This window comes from Lygodium microphyllum, chromosome 8, assembly GCF_053477565.2.
Source record: "Lygodium microphyllum isolate KBCC chromosome 8, Lygodium_microphyllum_v1.1.10, whole genome shotgun sequence".
In the NCBI taxonomy this organism is placed as follows: Eukaryota; Viridiplantae; Streptophyta; class Polypodiopsida; order Schizaeales; family Lygodiaceae; genus Lygodium; species Lygodium microphyllum.
This window is the reverse complement of record NC_141142.1, coordinates 106,913,708-106,935,590: the sequence shown is the minus strand read 5'-3', so window position 1 is coordinate 106,935,590 and position 21,883 is coordinate 106,913,708. Positions and strand designations below refer to the sequence as shown.

Genomic DNA, 21,883 nt, shown 5'->3' with positions numbered 1-21,883 from the left:
CCATGCCTTGGTATATTAGTTTTCATGCAAATGCCCAAGTACAGACCTTGTGATGTACATGGGTGCATGAGTTCAAACTTTGGATACATCCTTGGGAATCTTTCAAACTTCAAGTCTTCCCAACAAAACAAAACAAAAAAAAAAAGATATGCACATATTAGTTGCTATAGAAGGATGTTCAATGTTTTGTGCGTTCACATAGATCTGCATGCATCTGAAATCATGCACATGTTGGTCATTACTACAGCACTGTACAAATGTCAAACCCATACGCACCTCACTACAGCTTGCACATGCCAGTACTCATTACAGCACTAAGAAAATGTCAGACCCATATACAGCACTATAGCTAACAGAAGTAATAGGGAGCACTGCTTATATATCATATGATTGAGATACTGACGCTATAAATAGCCCCTTCAAGCACTATATATCAAAACTTCAACACTCTACACAAGGGAAGCCACACTTCTAAGCTAGCTCCATATTAAAGCTTCAAGATCGTACAAGCATTGCAGAAGCCAAGCCATTAGGCTACCTACCAAATCACACACAGTACCACAAGTTATTTCCTCATTACTCTCCAAATGATATCGCGACATGAAATAAGTGAGCAAATTGTAGTGCCCTAATCCAAAGTGTCAAGTTCTCTTTTTGATTGTTCTCAACAGAAGTATTGTTATAGTTCAAGTAGTGGGCAATGCACAGAGCTCTGCATGTTACCATCTTTCATCCATTACATAAATTCCAATGATTCCAATAGACCAAAAAAACTTAACCCTCTCAGGTTGAGACCTGATACAATATTACAAAGTAGGAGCTCCTTTCCAGGGAATAATGTTGACTAAATAAGCATGTACAACTCTTAAGAATCTTTTATTCCATATGATTTCTCAAGTGGCATGAAAAGCCAACAATGTACACTGAACTAAAGGAATTGCTGGTAGGGGAGAACTCCCACAAAAATAGCATTGCATGCCTATTACTGCAGTTGAGACGTTATTTTTCCCACTCAAAATGTCTCTCATACCGCTTGGCTTTCTCTCCTGACTTGTGCTCATAATACTCTATTGCTGCAGCTCCAGCTAGAGCTGCCAGAGTCAATGCCTGAGAATGAACCCTGCAAACCACCAAAAGAATTTGAGTCGCCAAAAATTTCAGAAGTATCCCAAAGTGAAAACCAAACAGACCCAACACTTACCTGGCATGAAGAATCTTTACGCTTGTCTTCATGTGTGGTCTTGACCAGTTGTATGCCAATGAGGTTGCTAAACCAGATACCCAGAGCGTACCTGCAAATCCAGATGATAACAGAGTTGGCATATCATTCAAGATTGGCACATTGTAAAGTAAAGCAGCAGGTCAATGTATACACAAAGTAGGCAGTGCCGTAAGAACATGGACACATACCAATAATGACATTCCCAATCAAGAGAGACACGCAACAGACTCACCATGAAATGCAAATGAATGCATCTCAATGCTCACTCTCAGCAGTTCAATATTTGATTATCGATATCTGCCTATGCAGAGTGTATTGGCAGATCAAACTCATGTTGCTGCATAACTGAATTAAGCAGATAAGTTATTTATATCAGTCGTCAAGTATTAAACATCCATAATCTGAGTCACTGCCGCATACAAATTATATATTCTCCACAACCGTCTCTTGCACTGATCATACTTGCATATGTGATTGGCTGCATATTGAAGGGTTCAAATGTGGTAACAGAGTTGTACATTTTACTTTCATCATGCCCAGATGTCAGTATATCAGGCGTAAACAAATAAAGCTTGGGACCACACCTTTCCTCATGCCAACAAGCAGTGGAGAGGCTAAACTCTAGGCTTGCACATGCAAGAAACTCTATTACAGGAATTCTAGCTTGAGGGTTGTTAAGGCTGTTCTCTGCCAGAGCGGCAATAACAACAATAAAAACATCTCAACCTGGATAGTCTCATTGCAACAGTACGGCAGGCCTGTTTCTAGATAGGTGGGCACTCAAAGTACAGAAGTAGTCCAGATACATTGTGGCACATCCCACAGGTATGCACAGTGACTGATGGGTGGCATAATGCACTCTAATTCTAATCTCAATTTCTCACCTCCACCATATACAGCTGAATTCATTTTAGATGGAACAAAGTGTGTGGTGGAAGCCTGCAAGGTCAGCTCCAGATATGTGCTTACCTTGACAGAGCTGCGAAAACGGTGCTGTCATTGCCTCAAAATAGTCTAGAGTGCGTATCTGCAGCTATTTTCACAATGCTATTGGCTTTCTTCACTATCTATCTTACTTATCATGCTGTTTCTTCAAAATTTCCGTATTTGCATACCTCCCTATTCATAGCTTCCTGGTCACATTGGCAAATTTGGCCGAGTCTAATTCAGAGCTGAACATAAGCATAAACAGTCTCCAGTAGCAATAGCCGCGTTCACAACAGAGTTTGATATTGAATTTTACCCCTCGCACCAAAAGCGCACAAGTCAGATCCTCACACAGTAAACCCCACATGAACTCAAGCATGTCTCCACAAGAACACCTCACTCAGGTTCCAACAACCCACAGGTTTGACTTCATCAGGAAGATTCAGGTCTCAGAAAAGTCCAACTTAAGAGATGGTGCCGTAGGCCATGTCTTACAGGAAAACACTACCATTCATAGAAGAACATGCGGATCCAGAGCACGAGGCACACTGATTCTGTACCAGCCTAATAACACCTTTGGCAAGAAGCTTTGCGATTTTTCCACTTCTTTGAAATCAGGCATTAGATAAAAAGCTAGAGAAAGAAATTCATTTTCCCCCAAAAAAGACCCTGAAGAAAATGCTTCTAAGGTTTTTCCTTTCACACAAGAAAGCTATGCGAGTACAGTGCTTTGAGGAAAGGTGCAATGGTAACATTTCTCATTGCCTTATTGTAGGACCAGTTCCTTAATGCAGAGCTCAGAAAATGACATGAGAACCCAAATGTGGAAATGATCCTCTAATCATACATTGCAGCAGTAACATCAGTATGTACAAGGTATGGGCTGCCAGCAGCATATCCACACTGCATTCTGACCCCATGTGGTATCCAATCAGGACAGCCCTTACAATCAGCCTTCAAGTGGTCTCAGTCAGCCGTGAACACACAATCTACCTGTAGCCTCACCAGAGTTATCACAATCAGTCAGATTCTGTTCCCTGTTGTAGAAGATCAGGTCGGCACAATCAACAGTCCACAAGATTTGCCATCTCAACCAAAGCATTGGTGCAAATTTGATCTCTATGCTAGTGGACCTCTTTGGGAGGGCTGCAGCCACCTATCCATCTACATAGGATCCCTTCATGCTACAAAGGAAACATGCTGCATGCTTTCATCTTGGCTGAAATGTAGCATATCTTGAATGGATTCTGAGATCTCAAATCAACTTATTCACAAAGCCATTGCCAATCTGAGCTATACAGCATTTCAGGGCATACACAAACACCCTGAGCTAAGAGAAACCTCTCATGTTTGCTTCTTTTCAAGTAATGCTGATATAATTCATTCTTTTGTTTGGTTGCATGTGCTGTCCCACATACAATTTTCATGATCAATGAGCTACGTAAGGAGAGACGCATCTCAGAGTAAATCACACTCAGCTATGTAAGTAGAGAAGACTTAGGAGCAAAGCCAATACTTGCAGATTATATTGACCAGCACATGCTGCCAGCAATTTTCAGATGCATAAATTGTTGATGGTTTGCAAACGTTCCATATAGAGGTTCCCTACATAAGATCTGGAGTGAAGCCTACCTAAAACCTAAAGGTAATCAAAAGCTTTGAAACTTGGCCTTGTAAGGAAGGTTTGAGGAGCAGGCCTTGGGAGGCATTTCCAACAGACATCCCAAAATTCTCAATCCAAAAAAGAAACAAACAGTTGGTTTTCCCAAAATAAAAGCTCCATCCCCACACATGACAATAATATAGAGAAGCTGGCACAGTTAAGACAGTTTGTTCCCTTAACGCCTTCTCCTTTTAATGAATATGTAAACTCTCAAGACAAGCAAAGTTAGTATCAACCCTGCACTTTCTTGCATACATGCATCTTCAACCTAGATCTTGCCCATAAGGCAAGCATCGTGTAGGTTTTGGCAAATTAATAAAACGCGGTGATAGATGTACGCAGACACCCATTCAAAACCTAGGATGCTTGTGCTTACTTCAAAACCTCTTTGGTAAAGAGAGCATATGAATTGAAGGTGACCATGCTTACAGAAATTAACAAAATTCAGGCATGCTGTCCAGACTAGGCGCTGACTCATAAAAACGAATAACTAAAAAGGCTTGATTGCGAAGACTCATAGTCAATTTCTACCCTAATTTGCACACATCGGAAGGAAAGAATACACGGGAGGGGGGGAAAAACAGCAAGGATGGAGGAATCGTACCGACAGCTTGCAGCTTGTGCTGAGAAACCCAATGTCTTACTGCCTGCAAAGTGCCCTGCTGATGGCCCTCCGCCATGGCCACGAATCTTGGAGACCAGAAGGGATGCCTGTCTGTATGTGTGTCTGATGGAAGACGCGACCGATGAAAATCCCTCTCTCAAGTCAGTTTTTTCTCTCCCTCCTGTCAGAGTGTGTGATTCTCCGCGTGTGTGTGTGTGTGATTCAATGCCGGGAGTCCTCGGGTGTCTTTGGCTGGTTAAATAGGGCCAACGCACACGTGTGCCTGCTAGAATCCACACGTGTTCTCTTTTTCTTTACTCTCAAGGAAATTTCTGAAGTAGTGTAAAATTTTTAAAGATGTATGTCCAAATTGCTCAATTTGCAGATTTAAGGAGGGTCCAATGAGCTAAAGCTGAGAAAATAAAACCAATGGGAACTGGGATTTGTAGTCTAGGTACTTGTGGATGGAGCTACAAAGCTCCGAACTCATCAAGAAGAGGGATGGGGGAAAGAAAAAAATTTCATGATAGAGAAGAGAGAGAGGCGAAGCCTCGAGAGCTTTGCAACAATGATGCCAACTGCACTAATATACCTTATAAGTATTGTAACTAATGCACTAATTATTCTTTTTCCCATCAAAGTTAAGAGTTATACAAAAAGATATCCTTTAACATTGCAAAATTTAGACCATAAAAGACATATTCTATAATGCCACAACTTGAAGGTGTTGGAAAGTTTTTATTTATGTAATGCTACAACTCAAAGGTGTTGGAAAAGTTTTTATACACACTTTGAGCGTCAAACATACATATACAGCCACCTAGCCTACCCCCATACCCCACACAATGGATATTACAAATGTCATAATAAACTACATTGAGAGAGAGAGAGAGAGAGAGAGAGAGAGAGGATAGGTGGCTGTGTTAGGAAAAACTTGAAGTAAGCAATGCAAGCTAGACTAACTAGTCACATTTAGAGGAGCATTAGGACGAGAGAGAGAGAGAGAGAGAGAGAGAGAGAGAGATAACACTACTTTTATGTGAGTGAGTGAGTGAGTGAGTGAGTGAGACAAAGATAGACAGACACATGTGCATACAGGCACACACACACAGGACAATACTTTTTCAATGAGAAGGTCAAGGGAGCCAATAGTTAAAGGTGTTTCCTCTAATTTTTTAAAGGCACAAAAAGGGGGGCGCCATCTTCCCTTAAACAATTTATGGCAACATCTTCGTTCTCTCAAGGGGTGTTGTCATAAATTTAGCCAAAAGGGGGGCGCCCCCCTCTTTGGCCTAAAAATTGTTGGGATAACACCTTCAATTTGTAATCCTTATCTTTTTATTTTGAAGATTGCTTTTAAATATTCATGGCAAGACCTTCAAAGAAAATCTCTCTCTCTCTCTCTCTCTCTCTCTCTCTCTCTCTCTCTCTCTCTCTCTCTCTCTCTCTCTCTCTCTCTCTCTCTCTCTCTCTCTTAACTAGAGTTTTAGTTTTACTTCTCTAAAGTCATTTCTTCTCTATGAGACTTATACTAGTAATTTTGCTTAGGAGCAACTTCATTCTAGAGTGTAAAGCATGTTGTATTTAAAAGTAATCAACTAAAGGGTGCGCTAATTCAACATATGGTTAAAGAAAATGAGTTGTGTATGATTCTTAAGGCATTAAATACACAAAAATAGTGCCTTTTTGAGTTTGAGAATGTTGGTTTTGACAAAGCACTCTTTGAAAACCTTTCTAGAATGTTTTAAATAATAATGAAATACAATAATAAAAGAGGAATTCCATTGTTGATGCTAAATAGGTGAGGTGAACAAGCTGAGCTTCGAGGAAGTCACTTCTATGCTATAATGTAGCACAAACATATTCTTTGGAAAACTTCAAAAATCAAGAGTTAAGGATCCACTCTATGGTAGACCTTTTGAATTGCCTTATCAATTTATTAAGCAGCTATTTAGAATTTATGATCTACCTTTTGATACTATGTTGTGACTAATCGAGACTCTAAAAGTTTAGAATGCATTTTGGTAGGGATCTTTGAAGAATTTTAAAAACTATTCCCACCATAAGTTTTTTTTAATATATAGTCTAATGGGCAAATAGAGCATGTGAACTATGATTTAGAGGATATTTTGTGTGTGTGTGTGTGTGCATGTGTGTGTGAGAGAGGAACGTAAGTAGGGAAAGAGAGTTTCCCTAGATAGTTAGTAAATGGAAGTTGGAGGAGGAGTTTGGAGAGAGAGAGAGAGAGAGAGAGAGAGAGAGAGAGAGAGAGAGAGAGAGAGAGAGAGAGAGAGAGAGAGAGAGAGAGAGAGAGAGATCATGTGGGGAGAGAGATCATGTGGGGAAGAGGAGTTGCAAATAGAGAGAAAAAGAGGGAGAAAAATGAAAAAAGTAGGTTGAGGAGGGGAAAAAAAAGGGGAAAAACAATATGCTAGTGGTAGTGGTGGTGGTGGTGGCAACGGCAATGCAATGGTGGTGGTGATGGTAGCAATGGTAAAGGGTGGAATAAGTGAACTATGTGGAACAAAAATAGGGGGTTGCCAAAGAAAATTTGCTCCTTGCACACACTGCATCTTCACAGCTTTGTGCTTCTCAATCTTCATGAGCTTCATGCATGAGACAACAGCCTCTACACCATGTTTCTCCATGCCATGACAAGCTCTGTGTGTGTGTGTGTGTGTGTGTGTTAAATCTCTATAATAAAACCTCTCTCTCTCTCTCTCTCTCTCTCTCTCTCTCTCTCTCTCTCTCTCTCTCTCTCTCTCTCTCTCTCTCTCTCTCTCTCTCTCTCTCTCTCTCTCTCTCTCTCTCTCTCTCTACACACACACACACACACACACAAATAATAACAAATGAAAGAAATCATAGCATAAAAGCAAGTAAGCAAGTAGATGGAAGGTGGTCTCCTTCTCACAATACACCTAGGGGATAACGATGCCCACTTCTCATTGATGGTGAGCTCTTAGGTGAAGCAATAGAGAATATAAAAGCAAGAGAAAGATAAGCTATGTTTAACTTTGAAGCCATAATAAAGATTTTTTTGATTGATTTTCCACTTTAAATGTGAATTAGGCTTTTTACATGTGGATAGCACCACTTTCTCTTGGGCAACCAGCTCTTTGATGCATAAAACCTTCGAGTTTTCATTAACTCATCAACCACATCTAAATTTAATTTAACTAGCGCGTATACATGTAGCACCTTTATGTGGTGTAAGTTTAGTTTATAGTTTGCATAGAAGTGAGTCTTATGCTCGAAATGATACTACAAAGTGTACTCATGGGTACTAGACATTAAATTTAATGGGGCACCTGACATCTACATGTCATTTCTAGCTTTTTGGGTTCCGAGAGTGCTTTTCCACTTCTAACTTCAGTTTTTATCACTTGGCTAATATCAATGTACTTATGGATACCTTCATGTCACATTTTGGCATCTGTTTACTCATTTTGGCTATTGTAGCTAAGTTAAAAAGGGTTAATATTACTCCCCTCACTATTGAGTGCTAGTCCTTAGTCACTCACCATTGAAGGTAGCATGCTATAGCATACTTTGTAGATGTGGAATACTTGGGATAATTATGAGGTGGTCCTTTGGAGGAGTAATAGTTTTAATTGCTAGTGAGGATGAAAACTTTCTTGGTATGTGGTGGATGGTGGTTGAAGTTGTTGTTACTGACAAGGCTTGGGGATGATGACATGGCTAATGTTGATACATCTAATTCATGGTCTCTTGTTGTTGGATCAGACTTTAAAGGGAATGGATAATGGATTGGAGGTTGTAGAAGATGGGATTTCTCTTATTGAAGTAGGGGTTCTGGATAGTTTCTCCATGAACTTCTATACCTTCAAAGTAAAACCTTGCGCACGTTCTTTTCCTAAGGGAGTGCTAGTCTTCTTTTGCACATGCATAGAATATATATTGTTAGATTGGGAGATATTTCAAACTCCTAACAAGCTCGGGGTGTTGTCCCGCACTTGAAATCCCCAATTCTTTATAGATTATGTAACAATTATTATACAATTACAATGTGTGTGCAAGGTCTTACATAGGTTATTACTTCCTTAGAAGACATTTCCAAGGGGTTCTTCTTGTCAACTGGAAAAGTTGTCATTGCTAAGAAAAAGGGATGCTTGAAGAAGATCATAGGGAGACTTGAATGGTAGGATGGACATTCATGTAGAGAGACCTAAAGGGTAGGATGGACAACCAAACCTCGAAGGAAGGGTTCTCTAATGGATCAATAGCTAGTAGTTGTTGAAGTAATTGGTCTCTTCTTATTCAAATTCCTTTTCCACCTTGCATTCGAAATGGATGTTTGGCAGCACTAGGTGAAGGGAATGAAGAATAGGAAGGAAAATGTAAGTGACTTAAAAAGACAAGCCTAACCATAGGTGAATTAAGACTCCCTAGGCATGTCTTGCCCCTGATGGGCCCTATGTAGATGGTGAAAAAAACTGAAAAGAGAAGCTAGGGACACACACAATATGCACAAGAAAAGGCTCACTCAAGAACACAAGAAAAGAGATGGAGGCCAAAAAATTTTCTTATTAGTTTTTCTTCTTTCTTCGTCACACAATGTAGTGTACACAAAGTATAGATAAGGTACAATATAAAGGAATGTGGCTGACTAAGTCAAACATTACATTACCGACTATACTAATCGATTGGCAATATAAGTATTGAAAGGTAGAGCCCAAGTGGAAGCACACAAGTGAAAGCAAGAGCAAAGCAAGATCTATAGCAGATGGAGCAAGAGAGCAAGAGAGAGACACACACCATATGTGGAAACTCCAACAGACACAATGTGTGATTAGCCTTCCCTATTTCAGTGAAAAACTAAAGAATAAAGTGACAATGATGGGTGCTCGCCTCACTTGCAATAGACAAGTGTGTAGTCACGGTGTGTGAAATAAACATAAAGTAGCGTAAGCACAAATACATTTGCCTCCCAGAACCTCCCACTTAAATGTGAATGCGTCTCTAGTGAGGAGAGAACACGAAAAAATAACAAAGTATAAATGTATATAAAGTACAACAAGATGAGGAATAGAAGTCATCTCATCCTAGGCCTCTCATCTTCCTAGGGAAGGCAAAATATTCTATTGAGATACTTTTAGTGAGTAGATCTATAGGATTCTTATCACTTGAAATCTTAACAAGCTTGATAGACTCATCCTCTACCACCTCCCTAATGAAGTGACAGCACACCTCAATGTTGTTTGTCTTTATATGGAAGATCAGCGGATTATTAGCCGATTGAATAGCAATCATAAAATCCACATGTAGTATAGGAGTAATAGTAATACCAAGGCCTATCATATATTACCTAACCATAGGGCCTCCTTGCAAGCCTCAATAGTGGCTGCAACATACACTGCCTGAGTAGTAGATAAGGTTGTGTATTTTTACACCTTAGACATCCAAGAAAGAGCATCTCTAGCAAAAGTGAAGATACTCCCAAAGATGGACTTTCTTCTATATATGCATGCCCTACATAGTCGGAGTAAGTGTAACCTACAATTGTAGTATTCAGATCACCATAGCAAATGCTCATATTTACAGTGCCTTTCAGATACCTCATCATACCCTTCATAGCATCTCGATGTCATCGGTTAGATGTAGCAATATAGTGTGCTACAACTCCCACTACAAATGCTTAACATATTGTATATGAAATCATTCAAGGACCTTCTAGATGTACTCTTTCTGCAAGAAGTAAAGGAGCCCCTTAGAGTGATCACATGTGATATGCATGTCGAGAATATGTGAGACTTGTCCCATGTCCTTCATCTCAAAGCTCTTCTTGAGCTGACTTTTCAAGGCATCCAACTCATCATGAGCTCTCCCAGCAATCAACATAGCATTCACATAAAGTACTAAGATAATAAGGCTACCATCATGAGCCTTCTTCTGTACAGATATCAATCCATATCACTATGTGTATATCCTTGTGATGCATGAAAGTATCAAACTTGTGGTACCATTCCCTAGGTGCCTACTTAAGGCTATAAAGGCTCTTTCTCAACTTGCACACTAGGTGTTCCTTGCCTTTTTCCTCAAAGCCCTTAGGCTAGTGCATATAAATCTCATCGTGCAAGTCTCCATGTAAGAAAGCCATCTTTATATCCATCTAATAAAGGACTTGATCTAATTGTGCAACCAAGGCGAGTACTAAGCATGGAATAGTCATCTTGACAGTATGAGAGAAGACCTCATGAAAGTCAACACCATGCTCCTACTTAAAACCATTTGTAACTAATTTGGCATTATATGCCGACTTGGGTGTCCTCAACTTGTATACCCACTTGCATGGCAAAGCACACTTTTCACTAGGCAAAGGAATTAAATCCTATTTTGCAATGAGTCATACTTTGACTATATGGCCCTCTTCCAAGAGTGACTATCACCTTTGGACATGGCCTTATCATAGTTAAGAGGCCCACTAGCATCTATCACCATAACATAAACTATGGAGGGAGCAAACCGATCCAGCTAACATATATATCTAGTAGATCATCACAAAATAGGCTTTGAGGCCTATACATCTTATCCAACATCATGATCATGGGCCACTAGAACATCAATTTTTGCAGGTTGTCTAGCCAGTTATATAGTAATAGGAGGCACCTCTTGAAATAACACTCTACATACCTCAACTACTTGCTCATGCTATTTATGCATTTTCTCCTCATGGAAAACAATATTATGGCTAGAGATGACCTTCCTAGCCTACAGATTCCATACGTGATAGCCCATCTCACTCGAATCTCCATAGCTAAGAAAGATGCATTTCATTGATTTATGATGCAGCTTATTGCATTTTTCCTTGGAACATGGCAAAAAGCCTCACATCCAAAGACATGCAAATGAGTATGTGATGGAGATTTTCTAGACCATGCCTCCTCTGTAACGTGACAACCAATAGCAATGTATGGGGATTTGTTTATCAAGTATACAATAGTAGTTACTGTCTTAGTCTAATAATACTATGGTAAGCCTACTTGGCGGCTAAGCATACTATACAGACTCTCTCTTGAACCATCCTATTCGTGCACTTTGCAACACCATTCTGGGGTGGGGTATAAGGGGCAATCAATTGACACTTAATACCCCACTCATCATAAAAATACTCAAATGATTTAGAGACATATTCACTCCCATTATATGACCTTAGGTATTTCAACCCATACTTAGACTGGTTCTCAACAAAAGCAAGCTAACACTAAAAGGTAGCCAAACCAATACATCCAATTTCTACTTTATGGAATATGCCCAGAACTTATGCAAATAATCATCAATGAAAATCATAAAGTACTTCATGCCACCTAGTGATTGACAAGGCATGGAAGCACATACATTAAAATGAACAAGAGCTAGAGGCTCACCCATACACATAATACTAGACCTCTTATGAGAACTATGTGTCTGCCTGCCATAGAGACAATGATTACATGAATCAAAATAGTTGTAGTCAAAGGGTAGAAGATACTACAAATGAGAAAGCATTTTAATTTCTTTTAAGGAGATGTGCCCAAGGTGATGATGGTATAAAGATACATGTGGTATGTCAACCACAACCAAAACATAGTCAAGAGAACTAGATCCAAGCAAGGGATAGAGGCTACTAGCCTTAGCACCTCGAGCAAAGATAAGATTCCCACGGGTAATCTTCCATACGAAATTACCAAAAGATACATGATATCCTACATCATCCAATTGTTGAGCACAGAGAGTAGACTTTTAGTCAAATTCGGAACATGGTGTACATCATGCAAAACAAAAGGGCTACCTGAAGCAAACTACAATCTAGCATCACCAATACCAATTATATCCAATGACAAGTCAATTCCTAGTCTCACAGAACTTGTCATGTTGTGATAGGAACGAAACCAATCCTTATGCAGGGTAACATGAAAAAAATTCCCCCAAATCAAGTAGCCAACATTGAGAAGAAATGGATGAGGCAACTAATTAGCATCATGAGAAGAAGCTAGCAAGATATAATCATCATCAAACTCAAGCTCCAAGGCGTTTATCACCTCAAATTTTTCATTGTACTAACTAGGAATAATACTAGATCATCAAACTTATCCTGCACTTTGCTCTTATCTTTCTTCTTGCGCTTATCAACATGCTGGCATTGTGGCCTAATCTTTGGTCATAGTGCAAAGCCTAACCTTTAGGTCATATTAGACCACAGTGTAAAGGCCTCAATATGGCACTAAAAAGTATCGAGCTATCCACTAACTACAAGCATTATATTGCCAAAGTATAATGTCTTCTCTCCAAAACAATGCTAAAAACTAGAATTATATCAATATTGAAATAAGAATAGGAGTATGTATCAATCCAACTCTAGGAAAATAGCCAAGAAAGTAAGCTCCCACTACCATAGATATTCAAGTAGCGGCCAGGATATACAAAGAATGCAACTAATAGTAGTGACTAAGAATAGACCACAAATATCAAAGACTATCACAAACTCAAACTATCACTAAACTATACATCCCATAAGCCTATATATCACATATAAAATACTGGTAGAGGTAAGTGTCAGTGTCCAAAGCATACAGAATCAAATCAGTCCACAGGTTGGGGTAACTATGTCCAATAGCATACAAGAGAGGATAGACATGAGCCAAGAGTCTCACTATCTCAAAGAGCCAAGCTCTACTGAATAAGTAAAAGCATCTCCCACTACAAGCAAATTCATAATGAAAAGTGAGTAAGCAAAGCTCAAGAGATATGCATCAAAGCATCTGAAAAGCCCAAGCACATCACAAATATATCTGAGAGTATAAGTGTTAAATGAAGCTGCAATATATATAAGTGAGTAAGCATAAAAGCTCAAAGCAACTCACAAAGGCCCAATTACATCAAATGTAGCTCAAATCCAAGTGCCACAACATGTCATAACCATATCTTGCCTCATACATCTTTGCTAGACATCACTGCAAACATGTAGCATACAGAAATACCATGTAGGAGTAATAGTCATTCAAATCATGAAGTTCATTGTTGTATGCTTAATATCCAAACTATTATGAAAGTAATAAGCCTCTATAAAACCAAGTGAATCAAGCTCTAAAAAATCTAAATAGCATCCCAAAAGCATAACCATACCATTTGGGCATCAAATTGGCATCCCAAAAGCATCAAACATACATTATGTAATTTACAATTTGCTATCCAAACTAGAACTGTTTTGTTTTATATGAAATAGACAACGGAAAACTTCATAGAATCAACTCTAAGAGTATTCAAATTTGCAGCTTTTGTTTTGCTCTTTGTTCTAACTATAGAATGCTCGAATCTAATACAGTATGCAAAAGTTATAGCAAAATATGACAATTCTAGTTAGCATAGCTATCTATGACTTCTATAGCATGCTCTATATCCACCCAAAAATGGACGGAATGACTGCTCCTTAGCTTAAGAAGCACTCAACGAGGTTGTACTAAGCCTTGGGAAGCTTCTCAATAAGCCGAGAGTAAGGTGGAACAAGCTGGAAGAAGGAAAGATGCAATGCATACCTCAGGGAGGAAGAAACAATGGCTACCATGAAACCTTGAGTTGAAGCTTTAAATTCGAGCTAAAGGAAAGGATAAAGAAGCTCTTTGAATGGTTAGCTTTGATATCAACTGAAAGGTAGAGCTCAAGTGGAAGCACACAAGCAGAAGCAAGAGTAGAGCAAGAGCTATGGTGGATGGAGCAAGAGAGTAAGAGAGAGAGACATTGTATATGGGAACTCCAATTGTCACAATGTTTGATTGGCCTTCCCTTATTCAATAGTCACTGAAATAATAAAGAATAAAGTAGCAGTGATAGGCATTCAATACTTGCAATGTATAAGTGTGCAATTACATGTCAGTGCCTACCTAACAAATCCTTGGCAGCACGTTTTAGTGGTCCATCGAGGAACTATCCTAGATGGCTTTGCCCGGCACTCGGCACGAGAATGCACCAAGTCTATCATCTAGGTTTCCGAGAACCCCATAACGGAAGGTACCACCTGTCCCCACAAGGATCAACCTGCAAGCTTGGGGTCCTAATTTGACAACTGAGGTCTTGATACATCAGCTAGCTCCATCGAAGGTGTCCCACAAGGGCTTTCTCGTTCGATTAGAGCAATCATAGTTACCCTTGGTTCATGCAGTGTAATGCTTTTTTCCGATAACTAGTTAGGATTCAAGGAACCTTAACGGAGTTCTAGCACAACCACCGCACCTTTCCCCTAAGTTAAATTTTTATCAAGGTTTTAAGACCTAACCCTAAGTAAGTCAACGCTCAACTCTACCTAATTTTTCCTAATTAACGTTTTGTTCAATCTCTTGAGAGAAGCTCCCAGCTTACCATGAACACCCATCCGCAGGACAGATCTGTCATCAGGGATCTCGCCCACCCGCTTTCCACAAATGGTTTTATTTAGTTTTCTAATTACCTATCACATTAAGTTATGGCATATAAAAGCAACTTCGTTAATTAATCCATTATCACATGTTCCTTCGCGTAATTTTACGGCACAACAAAAAGACAGAGAAAACAATCTTTTGGCAAAATATATTTATTTATTATTTTGTAAAGTTATTTACAATGATTTTTTCCTTCTGTGCCTATGTAGAAGATAAACCTCCATTCACCGGAAAATCCCTTATGTCTGCGTAAAAGAAAGAAACCCTCCAAGATTTCAATCCCTTCACTAGTACTAGGGACTCCATGATCCCATCCTGATTTGTATGAAGGTCAAGTAGTTCCTAGGAGCAATTGAGAGATTTATGGCTAAAGTCCCCCTGGCACTCCTAACTCCTCCTACCTAATTGATTTCTCACCAAGCGACCTCTCGCCATTGGGGCTGGGGTCCAAAGCTCCTCGTAACAGTACAAAACAATCCCCCTTTTGGAGCAGGGTTCTGCGTCTAGATGTGGGGGACGCATAGCGCGATCTTTCTTCTTATTATCCTGATTATATATTTACAATCAATTCTAACTGCTGCAAGCACAATCAATCTTTCATTTGCAACCATCAATGCATACACAAATCAAAAAGAAATAGCAACAAGTGTTTTTAGCATAGGAAGTAGCCCCACCCAAATCTAGGGTTTCTCTTTTAAGTTATCACCTTATTCTTAAGGTTTTGCTTGGATCTCCACCCTAAAAGATAATATGGATATTTATACCTTTGGCAGGTAATTCATGTGTTGTCCTACCCTAACCCACGCTCATCAGGATTTTAAATGCTTTTCCAAGACTCTTTAGACTTTAGAATTTGTATCAACAAATTCTTATCAATGTCCAACAAGTCCTACAAACTTCTGATATTTATTTAATTTCTTGATACTAATAGTTTGAGGGTTATCGAGTATTTCATACTTGTTTTTGCTTCAACATTCTTTATATTTTAGGTTAGATTTTCTTGCTGATTCATACGTGGGTCAACTCATGATATTGACGCTCTCGCTAATATAATCATTAATACTAACATTGCATATGTTTTCAGCAAGAAAATAATTTTTATTTTATTATACTCATATTCTATGGTTTAATCAACAATGTTCGACCATTTGTCAAACTTTCAACGCTATCTAGAAAGATCAATTTTCATTTAGCTATGTCCTAAGTGTAATGCTGATTATTTTTTTGAAAACTTTATCTTAGGCAATGCAAAAATCATAAGTGCAATTTTTCTTTCATCTTTCAAACATGGAATTATATTACTATGCACCTAATTTATGTGCATCTAGTATATATTTTCCTAAACAGTTTTTGTTGATATAATGCATCGATTATTTCATGGTATTATCTAAATAATTATCTATAAATTATTATAAAATTCATATGCTTCTATTTATCATTAGCAAAATGAAATAGAGATAGTCACTTTCAAGGAAATTTTATAAAATACTCCCTTGCCTAACAACGTCTATCTTTTTTTTGTTATTATGTTCACATGTGTCATTTATGAAATAACAATAAATATCATAAAATAAACCATAATTACAATATTTTCTTAATAACATACATATAATCATTTTCCAAGTGAAATAGTCTTTTCACTAAATAGTTAAATATTATATTACTTAGGTTGTTTTCCTAAAGCAACGGTTCCGTGCATTTTCTTTAAAATGTGTTTATAATCGTTTAAAGCCAAATATAGTGATAAGCTTATAAAACATTAATTTTTCCCAAACCGAGGAGATGTTACCTCTACCAGGTTTGTAGTTTTGATGGGGTTTTGCCAATTCCTACCTCGTCATTTTCTCCATCGGCCGCATTCCTTGCTTCCCTTGCTTCAAATGGGCTTTTTGAATTTCTGCAACCTCATGGAGCCGTTGGGTGTCAGGCAAAAATGACGTGGTAGTTCAAGGAGAGTTGATGGTTGTCCACAAAAATTTCACCAACATTTTGCTTGGCAATATGGCTGTATGGGACGAAGACGTAATAGGGGATAGAGAAAATGAAAATGAGGTAGAAGGGGGGTATTTTCCTCTTTCAAGCTCAAAGCTTCAATGGATAAGAGAAGTAGAGAAAATTTTCCATCATCAGGAGGTCCTCCTTCTTACTTTCTTTCTGAACGAGAGGGGGTGTATTTATAGGCATGAGGGGGAGCATGCAGTTGACTCATTTTTTTGGCAACTTGCCAAGAGCCAATTGAGCTTGATTAAAAATGCATTTTGATAGCCTACTTGTTGGATGGTGGCATGGGGATGATTATTTTCTGATTTCTCTCTCTCCACGCCTTAATAACGTCATGAATTTTGGCATATTTTTTCAAAAACATCTTTTTTTTCTTCAAAACGACTTGATCTGGTGGTTTTTGGCCACGTTACCTCATGACTTATCTAGTTTATAAAGTCATGTCATAATCTTTGATACTTAACTCATTCAGTATCATGCTCATTCTTGCGTGTTCTTCATCTACCGATTAAGGCTTTTGCGAATTGTCTTGCGGTTACGAAATCAATGCAATCTTTGACGCATTAAAAGGAGTTGAGAATGCTAAATCAAATATAATGCATGAAAAATTATTATCAAGTTACTGTAATATTATTTACGAGGCGTCTTTGCTTTTTGTTAGATGGGAACATTGAATTGTCTTCTCTTGTTGGATTGTGTAATTGATTTAATGCAAGACTCAATATTAAGAAAATTACATGCGGTCACTTATGTGATAGCTCGACAAGTCATTTTTAAAACACCTAAAGCTCGAATTTGTTTCTTGATATAAAGTGCTGTGCCGGGAATATTACATCCTCTCCTTCTTAGAGGAATCGAGATGTCCTCATCTCAAAAAGAATTAGGGAAATTGTTTTTTTAGAGCTATCTCTTCTACCCAGATGGCATCCTCCTCAGGATAGTCTTTCCACTAGATAAGATACTCTCTAATGGTTCTGTTTCTCAGAGGTTTCTCTTTTACATCTGGAATCTTATCAAGCACTAGAGGTCAAGGGCTCCTTGACCGGGCATTACAATTTGTTGGTCATCAAGAATATGATCTTGATTTGCCACATAAGTCGTGTTTGTGTTTCTCTTCCTTTGTGCACTCTCCTAGATGCTTGCGCTTGGACATGGAGAGAGGTTGCTTTGTTCTTGCTTCCTCCTTGCTATGGTGATGGCTATTGCATTTGCTTTGGATGCACACTAGTGGAGTCAACTCCATTGTTCTCATTTCTGTTTATATATTCATGTGTTTTATTTGGTCTATGGCTTTCATTGCCATGTTGTGTCATTCTAACAATTTGTTGCCGTGTTGCTTTGTTGCTTTTCATTGCAAATGTTTGCATGTGTCTCTCTAGTTTCATTTGTTATTTTTCCCTAGAAGACTGAGGTTCGGTTAATAACCACCTCAGTCAAAAGAGGCCATGATAAAGTACAATACAACCCTTGTATAGGACAACAATTGTATATCACAATATAGCAAAAGAGAGTCTAATACAAGGGCCATATGAAAATGGAATCAAGTCTGCGACAATGCTCCACTGCCCTATTGTATGAGCATGGCACCTAGAGGCTAGCAGTAAGCACATGACCTTAGGTAGCTCTGCATCATAAGCATCTTTGCTTGCACATTTCACCACCTTCATCAAGCATTTTTATCTAACTTATAGGAGGATATTGTTAAAAGAATAACATAGTGCACATGTGAAGAAGATTGTAGAATCATTGCTAGGGTTTGCACTAAGGAAACATAGAGTGTAAATCTACAACAAAAGCACAAGGAGACAAACGCAGACACAGAAAGCAAAAAACTCAAACCCTAAAACGCAAAACTCAAAACTCAAACATAGAAACTCAAACACAAATTGAAGAAGGCAAAGAAAGAACACAACTCTGAAGCGAATGAATGATATAAATGAATGTAAGAGTATATAGTGTGCCCAAGGGCAGAGTAGAGTATCGGAAAGTGACATCCATTGTAGATGGATCCCAAGTCTATGACCACGAGTCGGAGTGCAGGACGAAGAGGATGTTGTAAATGCAAGTGTCAAAAGGGCATGGAGTACCAAACGCAAGTAGGAGAGGTGTGGAAGATGGAAGGCGGCCCCTATATGAGTGTAGACGCAAGCTGAAGATGCCGCCAAGATGAGAGCACCAACACCTGTCACCTAGAGGGAATGATACCAAATGCAAGCAATTGGAGTGTGTAGGAACTAACACGTGGCTAGTTTGGAACCAAACGCAAGCTGCAAAAGGTGAGGAAGATGGTGGTGATGGGTGGTGGATGCCAAACATAGCTTGGAAGAGTGTCTCTCAGTGGTGGGTGGCAGCTATAGCAAGGGACTCCATACATTAGAGTAGCAGCAAATGGAGTGCCAGTAATCAATGGAGCTGGACAACCACGTGTGTGTGGACTGATGGCTAAAATTTGCACTCAATGGTAAAAAACCTACACAAATGGGATTGAGATTGAATGGGCGCAGCCTATCTATTTATAGATGAGAATGGACACTTCCAAATTAGGGTTTCCCTAAACTCTCTTGAATCGCACCCCATTTTAGGGTTTTCATTAAATCAAGCTTTCAGAAGACTAATGTGAAATACATTATGGACTTTCACATGATCAGGAACTTGCAATTTGTAGGCATAAAATCCTAAGTGTTTGAGCACCATGTATGGTCCACAATACCTTGGACTCAACTTTTTGAACTTTCTTAATGACAAAGAACCCTTCATTGGGCGTACATGGATGAAAACCATGTCTCTCTCTTGGAAAATACACTCCTACCGTCCTAGATTAGCATAAGCTTTCTGGAGGTCTTTGGTAGCTTGAATGTCTTGTCATTTCATAGTTTTGACCCAATCATCCATGTCTTCTAGCATTTTCTTAGAAGCCTCAACCTTTAGGTTTGGATCAGAGAAATTTAGTGGCATCAAACAATCTTGCCCATACAATGCTTGAAACAGAGTCATTTGAAAACTCTGGTCATATGACGCATTGTAGGAAAATTCTACTAGGGGCAAATACTGTATCCACCTTGTCAGTTCTCTGGAACAGTAAGCTCTTAGTATATCTTCAATGACTTGATTAACCCGCTTTGTTTGACCATCAGTTTGGGGATGGTAAGCTATGCTAAAGCAAACCTAGGTTCCAATTGCTTCAAATAGGATTCTCCATAAATGTGAGTTGAACAGAGAGTCATGATCACTAACGATCCATTTAGCCAATCCATGAAGCCTAAAGATTTCTTTGACAAATAGGTGTGCAATATCTGAAGCTTTGTAGTTGGTCTGATTTGAATAAGATGAGTGACCTTTGTTAGCATATCCACAATCACCATGATTGAATTATATCCTCCTTAAGCAGAAGGTAAGCCAACTAGGAAATCAATATCGATGAACTCTCATTTCATCTATGAAATGTCAAGTGGCTGGAGCTTGCCTAGCATTTTGACATGATCAACTTTCATTCGCTGGCAACTTAGATATTTAGTAACATATCTCAATACATCATGCTTCGGTCTTTCCTAGTAGTAACTTTTCTTGATTGCATTAAGAGTTTTTGCATAGCCAAGGTGTCCTGAAAACGTGGAGTCATGGGCTTCCCATAATATCTTCTCTTTCAGCACTTGACTGAGAGGAATGCAAAGCCTTGTCCTAAAATAGACAAGTCCATTATCCATAGTGAAATTTTGGTATTTGACTCCGAGCTTAGGATCAGTGTCCTTAACTAGGATTTCTCTGAGCATTAATTGATACTTAGGATCCTTGTTTGCCCCTTCGTTGGCTAGCTCAATGGAGTGGATTGCTAGGCATCGATACGATGGTAGCTAAATTCTCTCCTTTAGATGGCTTGTCCATGATAAGTGCATTCAGAAAAAATTTACGACCTAATGCATCAGCAATCACATTCTCCTTTCCAGGTGTGAACTTGATTTCAAAATCAAATGCTTTCAAGACTTCAATCCACCGACGCTGCCTCATGTTGAGGTCTGGTGCTCGAGTAAAGATCCATTTGAGACTTTTGTGGTTAGTGACCAAAGTAAACTTGCTTCCAAGTAGATAGTGTCGACACAATTTGAGAGCATGGATCACAACTAATAGATCAAGATCATGGGTGGTGTTATTCCTCTCATGGATTTTCAGTTTCCTTGAGGAATAGGCTATATAATGACCTTATTGCATAAGCATACAACCTATTGCAAGAGAACTTGCCTCTGTTACGACCTCAAACTCTTGCCTTATCTCAAGTAGCTTTAAAATGGGTATTGTTACCAATATTTTCTTGAGCTACTCAAAATTGGCTTGCTCAATGGGCATCCAAACAATAGCAGTTTGCTTTTTCAACAAATTAGTGAGAGGTGCAACTATTAGAGCGTAAATTTTTATGAAATTTCTATACCATCCAATCAACCCTAAAAAACTTCTCACTTCCTTAACTACCATTGGAGGTTGCCACTCTTGAACATCTCTAACTTTGGTTGGGGGTCCACAAAGATTCCTTTAGCAAATACTATGAATCCAAGATATTCCATCTATCTTTTGAAAAATGCACACTTCTTTTTTTTCGCATAGAGCTTGTGCATCCTCATTGTGTCTAGCACAATGTGCAATTGTAGCTCATGGTCTTTGTCTCTCTTGGAGTATGTTTGATGTTATCAAAGAAGACTAGGACAAACTCATCAAGATAAGGCCGAAAAATGTCCTGCAGTAATGTGTTAAATGTAGCATGGGCATGAGTTAGATCGAAAGACATCACAAGAACTTCAAAATTACCATATTTGGTATTGAAGGCAGTTTCGAGAATATCTTCTTCCTTGATGCTTATTTGGTAATAACCAGATCGGAGATCAATCTTGGAAAATACTTTTTCCCCTTGCAGCCTTTCAAGTAGCTCATCTATTCTTGGGATCAAATACTTGTTCTTGATTGTTACCTGGTTTAGATCTCGATAATCAATGGAAAGGGAGAGAGTTCCGTCCTTTTCTTTTGAAACAGTATTGGGGCTCCCCATGGCGGATTATTGGGTC

At 38.8% G+C, this 21,883-nt stretch overlaps 1 protein-coding gene across 1 annotated transcript; it reads right to left on the bottom strand.

Moving 5' to 3' along the window:
* Positions 1–713: 713 nt before the first annotated feature.
* Positions 714–4,670, bottom strand: LOC148032702 (uncharacterized). Its single transcript, XM_087683336.1, has 3 exons — positions 4,417–4,670; positions 1,202–1,292; positions 714–1,120 (listed from the first exon to the last, which is right to left on the bottom strand). The coding sequence occupies exons 1-3, from the start codon at positions 4,490–4,492 to the stop codon at positions 1,000–1,002; spliced, it is 288 nt and encodes a 95-aa protein (XP_087539462.1). The 5' UTR covers positions 4,493–4,670; the 3' UTR covers positions 714–999.
* Between the last annotated feature and the right edge of the window lie 17,213 nt (positions 4,671–21,883).

Coding starts and splice junctions, on each gene's coding strand:
- LOC148032702 (XM_087683336.1), bottom strand. CDS start 4,492: ATGGCGGAGGGCCATCAGCAGGGCACTTTGCAGGCAGTAAGACATTGG. Junction 1,293..4,416: donor GCACAAGCTGCAAGCTGTCG/GTACGATTCCTC, acceptor CTGGATTTGCAG/GTACGCTCTGGGTATCTGGT. Junction 1,121..1,201: donor GTAAAGATTCTTCATGCCAG/GTAAGTGTTGGG, acceptor GGTGGTTTGCAG/GGTTCATTCTCAGGCATTGA.